The sequence below is a fragment of the Glycine max genome, chromosome 2 (genome assembly GCF_000004515.6).
Source record: "Glycine max cultivar Williams 82 chromosome 2, Glycine_max_v4.0, whole genome shotgun sequence".
NCBI classification, from domain to species: domain Eukaryota; kingdom Viridiplantae; phylum Streptophyta; class Magnoliopsida; order Fabales; family Fabaceae; genus Glycine; species Glycine max.
Genome location: NC_016089.4, coordinates 8,874,319 through 8,882,035, shown reverse-complemented (window position 1 = coordinate 8,882,035; position 7,717 = coordinate 8,874,319). Strand labels below are relative to the sequence as shown.

The 7,717-nt window shown below is 34.6% G+C and overlaps 1 protein-coding gene across 1 annotated transcript; it reads left to right on the top strand.

Moving 5' to 3' along the window:
- Positions 1-540: 540 nt before the first annotated feature.
- Positions 541-2,652, top strand: LOC100800576 (protein ASPARTIC PROTEASE IN GUARD CELL 1). The gene has a single exon (XM_003519987.5). The coding sequence runs from the start codon at positions 915-917 to the stop codon at positions 2,367-2,369; it is 1,455 nt and encodes a 484-aa protein (XP_003520035.1). The 5' UTR covers positions 541-914; the 3' UTR covers positions 2,370-2,652.
- The last annotated feature ends 5,065 nt before the right edge of the window (positions 2,653-7,717 follow it).

The window sequence follows — 7,717 nt, the reverse complement described above, 5'->3', positions numbered from 1 at the left end:
ATGTTGAACACACGGAGTGCCTACGTCGGTCCCATTATACTAATCATTATTCAACATGCGATGCCTTCTAAGTTGTAAATTCTAACATCAATCAGATTAGGTCAACCCATAGGTCATAGCAAGGACAGTATAAAGGAGCAGGTTCATACATTTCATACTAATGAAATAATATGACGCTATAGTTGTGAAAAAAATAAATTAAAACTGAAAAAAATTTATAATATCTAAACAGTAGACATAAACTATAACAACTTATATTTTTTTTAATCAAATGATTCATAATACCCGAACAATATTAATTATTGATGTATGTCGTTACAATATCATGTCAGAAAAAAATAAATATATTACAATTAATAGTATTTTTTATTTTATCATAATTTTTGTAATAATATAGGATTATCAAATTAATGAATAACGGGAAATTTTCCCAAATGTATAGTACTACATCGAATGAGTTTCAAAGTAAAGATACCATTTGACCAGCATCGTCCCACACTAACCGCGCTTATCCCAATAATAACACCTACATTTAAGTCTCTTAAATCTTAATTAATCAACCACCAATAAAGCTATAAGCTCTCATTACAACCAGCTTTCGGCTTTCCCAAGACCAAAAACCCCACTGACCAAACAAGAAAAAGCAAGACCCATAGTCAGTGTTAATATGAGGGAATAGATAAAATAACCTAACATTTACTCTATTAAACCCCAAAACACAAAGCTTGCATAACTCTTTCCTCGTTGTTAAACAACATACAATGCCAAAACGAAGCTTTCCCAACAAATCATCCAAAGCTTCCTCTTTCTTTGTTAAAATCCAATAATCTTGACGTGAACCCTTCTCATCCCAAAATAAAACCCCCAAAACCCGAACCCTATTTACCATAACTTCACACATTCACTACTATCTAATGGCACCTCTCACTTATCTCTTCTTCCCACTTTTCCTCCTCTTTGCCTTAACACACTCCCGAAGCACACCACACTCCTCCAAAACGACACTCCTCGACGTCGTTTCCTCCCTCCAAAACGCACACAATGCCGTTGCCTTCACCCCCCATCACCTTAACCAACACCAACGACAACAAGAAGCCTTGCTTCTATCGTCGTCGTTTGGTATTCACTTACGTTCCCGAGCCTCAATTCAGAAACCCTCCCACAGAGACTACAAATCGCTAACCTTATCTCGACTCGCTCGCGACTCAGCCCGAGTCAAATCTTTACAAACTCGCCTGGATCTCGTTCTGAAACGCGTCTCGAACTCGGATCTCCACCCGGCCGAGTCAAACGCCGAGTTCGAAGCCAACGCGCTACAAGGTCCTGTTGTGTCGGGAACGAGTCAGGGAAGCGGCGAGTACTTCCTCCGAGTCGGAATCGGAAAGCCACCGAGTCAGGCCTACGTGGTGCTCGACACGGGAAGCGACGTGAGCTGGATCCAATGCGCGCCGTGCTCCGAATGCTACCAACAATCGGATCCAATTTTCGACCCAGTTTCGTCGAATTCGTACTCTCCGATCCGCTGCGACGCGCCGCAGTGTAAGTCCCTGGACCTCTCCGAGTGCCGCAACGGCACGTGCCTCTACGAAGTCTCCTATGGCGACGGATCATACACCGTCGGAGAGTTCGCCACGGAGACGGTGACGCTCGGCACGGCGGCGGTGGAGAACGTAGCCATCGGATGCGGCCACAACAACGAAGGACTGTTCGTCGGCGCCGCCGGTTTGCTCGGCCTCGGCGGCGGAAAGCTCTCTTTTCCAGCACAGGTCAACGCGACGTCGTTTTCTTACTGCCTCGTGAACCGCGACTCCGACGCCGTTTCAACTCTGGAGTTCAACTCTCCGTTGCCTCGAAACGTCGTTACTGCGCCGTTAAGGCGGAATCCCGAGCTCGACACGTTTTATTATCTCGGATTGAAAGGAATCAGCGTTGGCGGAGAAGCTCTTCCGATTCCGGAATCGATTTTTGAGGTTGACGCCATCGGCGGCGGAGGGATTATTATCGATTCCGGCACGGCGGTGACGCGGCTTAGGAGTGAGGTTTACGACGCGCTCCGCGACGCGTTTGTGAAGGGGGCGAAGGGGATTCCGAAGGCGAACGGCGTGTCGTTGTTTGATACATGCTACGACTTGTCATCGAGGGAGAGTGTGCAGGTTCCGACGGTGTCGTTTCATTTTCCCGAAGGGAGGGAGTTACCGTTACCAGCGAGGAATTACCTGATACCGGTTGACTCGGTGGGGACGTTCTGCTTCGCGTTTGCGCCCACGACGTCGTCGCTTTCAATCATGGGGAACGTGCAGCAGCAGGGGACACGTGTCGGTTTCGATATCGCGAACTCGCTCGTTGGATTCTCTGCTGATAGCTGCTAATAGTGGAAAAGCGTGCGTGGTATACGTAGAACAGAAGAATCTCGTGCTTACTTTTAATTTAATTTAATATTTGTTTTTAATTTTCAGAATTTGTAACGGTGGAGTAAGGGAAAGGGATAATTTGTTTTTATTTTTATTTGCAATTGTAACGTTTGGGACCATTCGGATAAGGTACAATGTAAGTTGGGCCAGCCGAATGGTGCTAAAATGTAGAGTGAGTGAGTGGGTGAGGACTGAGGAGGAAGTGGTGCTTATAAAATGGTGAGGGCCAAGTTTAGATTTAGATAAAGGTATTTCTTTGGTTAGGTTTTGTAAAATTAGGTGAAAAGTTAGCTTATCAAATTATAAGTAAAATTAGGTGTTGTAAGAGTTAAAAAGTATAAAATGACATAAAAAATAATTAAATTCATGATTAATTATAAAAAAAGTAATAAGAAAATTTAATAAATATATTAAAGATAAAAAGAAGTGAGGGCGAGCCCTGGTGCAACGGTAAAGTTGTGCCTTGATGAAATAGTCTAAATTAGAAGTATTCGGTAAAATTAATTGTTGAAGTAACTAAAAAGTATAAAATGACAACAAAATAATAAACTATGATTTATTTTAAAAATTTAACAAAAAAGTGGATAAATATATTGAGAATAAAAGTGAAAAAAATATAAAAAATTAAAAACTAAAAGTTAGTGTTTTAAAAAATGTTATTTCATGTAGTATTTTAAAAAATATTAGAAGATATTGAAAAATCATTAAAAAAATCTTATTTGCTGAACAACTAAATGAATTTTTCAGCAAGTAAAAAAAAAGTTAAAACTAATTGAAATGTCTTGACAAATATAACCTAAATGTCTTGGCAAACAACATACTTCAAGTAATGTCTCAAAAAATGTTAAAAACTATTAAAAAAAATTATTTACCAAACAATAAAACAAACTTTTCAAATAATTTAAAAACTAACAATTAATTGAAATACTTTTTCAAACACACTCTAAATCTATAGGCTTAATTGCAAAAATAGTTCTCTTATTTTTCCCAACTTACTAAGTTGGCCCCTTATATTTTAATTCAATACTAGAGTCCTTTTTTTTTCAAATTGGTTATTTGTGTTCTTATAGCAAAAATTGTTCGTTGATTGTTAAGGAACAACATTGATTGTCACGTGTCATTATCTAATTGGTTGGTAAAATAGTTAATGGAAATTAACGACCAATAAGACAATGATACGTGACAATCAACGATTTTTTGTTAAAAGTCAACATCGAATTTTAGTCATGAGGACTCAAATAACCAATTTGAAAAAAAAAAGGAACTCTAATAGTGAATTAAAATATAAGGGGACCGATTTAGTGAGTTAAGATAAATAAGAGGATTATTTTTACAATTAAGTCAAATCTACAATATTCTACTTAGTCTTATTATTACGTGTGAAAAGTGTGAAGCCTTAAATGGAATATGTAAAGTTTTTGTTACATTCAACATTATTGAAGAAATTAATTATTGATTGCTTTTGTATTGAATAATAATAATATATGAAAAAAAAATGTGCTTAGTTTGCTCCTTGTTGTACTTTTTTTTTTATCTATTTGTGATAGTGGTATAACACATAGTTGTGAAATTCGATCTGGTTATTGACCTGGTCGAGATAGTGTCAGTAGTCTAACAAGTGGGTTAATAATTTACTCGATTTGACCTGATATATATTAAAAATTTAAAATTATATATATATATATATATATATATATATATATATATATATATCTATTATATATAAGTATATAAATAATATTATTTGAATAAGAAAAATGTATCCACACTCCAAAATAAAAAGTAACAATTGATAATAATGACATATCAAAACGACATTATAGAGGTGATCCATTTTTTTTTTTTATTTTTGTGAAACCAGTCGGGTTGGACCGGTCCAATCGTAATTTAGTGACCTAACCAGTCGGATTTGACTGGGTCAATTGCGTGACCGATCCAATAGTGGAACCGACTCGATTAGGCCACCAGGTCCCGGTTGGACTAATCCGACCCGCCGGGCCGAACTGAGTTTCACAACTTTGGTATAACATCCATGTATAGGTTGAAGCGTGAGTTCACATGTTTTATGTGACAATTGCAACCATAAGAATCATTCATTTTCAAAATAAGATCACAACCATTGAAAAAGCTTCTTATGGGTAAGAAGTTTTGCTATGGCACGCCAAAACTCACCTAGGAGGTGGTAATTATAAAATGGTGAGGGATTGCCAAGTTTAGATTTAGACAAATAAGATGCTTTTGTTTTTTGTTTTTTATCCTTAGTAAGAGATATTAGAGTATCTCTCAATTCATTGAGTCACATACTAATTTTACTCATAGATACATGGTTGTAGTTAGTCCAATGAAATTTTGTTCATAATAAGAATTAAACACAAATTTTTCTATTAAATAAATGGTTTCTCACATGTAAAAGTCACATACCATTATGTCAACCCTATGGCTAAAAATGACAACGAGACAAACTAGAAGTGGGTTTGCCTATCTCTATTCCCATCCCACAAAAGTAAGAACATGTTTGAATTCAAATTTATACAAGGTGGGGGTAGAAAAATAAAACTAAATTACATTCTCATCAAATTTTATTGAGTTCGAGGAAATTTGTAAAGAACCATCTCACAGTTAAAAAATATATTTTTCATATACTTTAAATAAATCATAGATTAAATTATTAATTATATTTTAATTCAATCATTATATTTTAATAAATAATAGATTTTGTGTTCCGAAAGATGTCCTTAATCCTTCATTCACATCCATAGTCAATTTTTGTCCACGTATGAAAATAGTCTATATGTTACGTACGTGAATTTTATATAAATTTTATATTCTTTATTAACACTAGCAAAAAATACAAGCGCTACTGCATTTATATGTTTACTAGTCAGTAACCCGTGTGTAACCGTGCATACGCACGGGTCACTTGATTAACCAAACTTCAAAGGTTGATGTTTATGTGAATTTAAAACTCGTACAAAGAAAATAAATGTTTAAAACTAAAAGGGTTAAAAAGTAAAAAGAAAGTGTAGTTAAATTGAGAATTGAAATTTCAAATAAGTCAAATAGTTTTTTTTATAAACATATGGAAGCATGTCAATTATAATACAAATTACTCCATATTTACATTTGTCAGGTCACATAACAATAAGTTGATTGTTAATTTACACTTAAACACTTGAATTTCAAGCACCTCAACAGTGACCACACTATTTCCTCTAACTACCTGCAATAAGAGGGAAAAATTATCAATTTCAAATGCATGTTCATGTTCTATTAACTGCAATATCTTACCAACTTAAATTTAAAAGACAATGCAAAAGAATAGGACTCATCACCATCGCTATGGCATTTTTCTCATTGCCATTCACTTCACCACCAAAAAAAATTCAAGCGAAAAATGAGAGGAAGACTAACGTCTTCAAATCCCGTGGTTGTTCTAACCTACTTATGGTGGAGAGAAGGGATCACAGAAGCGAACGAAGAAATATGATAATAGCATGACTGCAATTGTAAAGAAGAAAATGAAGACATAAATCCATAGCACAATAGCATGAAATTTGAAGTTGAAGTACCTCTCAAATAGCTTGAACATTCCATCAAAATAATAATAATAATAATAAACATGCATAAAACAAAGCACAAAGAAAGAACCTTGCAAGCAGGAAAATCAGAAAGGGTAGTAGTAGTAGTAGTGGTAGTGGTAGTGGTAGTGGTAGTGGTAGTGGTAGTGGTAGTGGTAGTGGTAGTGGTACATAGGTATTCAGCATTTAACTCAGCCAAATTTTTGTATTCAAGCAAAAAGGAAGCAGAGAATCATTTGTATTTTTCTCAACACTATCAAAGCCAATTGTAAAGACAAAATTTCAAATGACCAGGGAATGAAGGACGGGGAATAAAAAGGGAATAACAATGATTTAAAATTTCAAGTTAGATGTTACAACTTCACACCACCTTGCAATGAAGGTGAAATATGTGTAATCAAAATTTACATAACTATCAAACAACCATTAGAGGGATAATCTAATAAAAAAAATTCATGGACCTGCAGAGAATATGCAAAATCATGAAAGCATATGTAGATAGCAAGGAATAGCAGATAACCATCAAAGTAGTGATAGTCACCTATTTTATACACGGCAAGTCCATGAACTTAAAATTCAAACCTAAAGCAATTTTGGACAGATAAAAAAATAATATAAAAATCATATTACAGCCTCTCTTCTAGAATAAACCACACAATCAAAATGTTATCCATATAGCATAAATGTCATATCATATGCATAAACACTCAATTTCCAATCCTTCCATAACATATAGTCGCATTGATTTCAATTTCATATCCACTATAGTAGACCAATGATTTAATGATAATAATATTTTTAGTCCTTTTAAAATAGATTACCTCCTAGTGGGATAAGACTCTTGTTGTTAGATTACCTCAAACAACTCCACTGCACTAAGGTTGACTTATATGTGGGTATTCTAGAGGGATACATTAATATGCCTAGGGGTTGCGTAAGACATCTAATCTTATTAAAAATATATAGGAAGATTTAAAAGTATAGACAACATGAGTTTTCAAAATCCTCCCGTTGCTAGCCAAAGCATTAGGGATATACTATTCATTTGTAAACCATTGAAACAAACTCATTGTCATATAGGTAACTCTTTCTTAACTTATGTCTCTTTTATAATTATTTTTAAAAGTTTAATTTGATTTTTTATTTTTTATTTTAGTTATTTTAATTATTTATCTTATAAAGATTTACTTTTGCTATTTATTTTTCATTCAATTTAATCTTCTAATTCATTCTAATCATTTAAGGATAAATGTTTTTTTTTATAGAAATAAAGTCAAAAGGAAGGGAAAAAATTGAATAATTTTTTTTAATTGGCAGTCCCAATCAATGATACTAGTTAATCACCACGTACCATCATAAAAGATTATAAAAGTAAATTTATTGTCAGTAAAGTACATAGCAGTACAACCAAATTCATGATACTCAAGGATGTTTACTGAATTACAATATTCTCTCTCCACAACTACTTTCCTCATTCACATGAAGTCTTTTATATATGAACCTTAAGAACAGGGGTGCGTGAGTGTCAAGGAAACGAGTGAATTCTTGCTCTCCTGGAAATATCAGCCGAGTACCTAACCAAATGAATGGAACAAGAAGTGTTAAAAGGCAAGCAATAGAAGTGTATGCCAGGACCAAATAAGGGATCAATATCTTGTAAGTTTAGAAACAGAAACATTACTTATCTATGTTTCATCATTTAAATAACCACTATATTAAGATGAATCT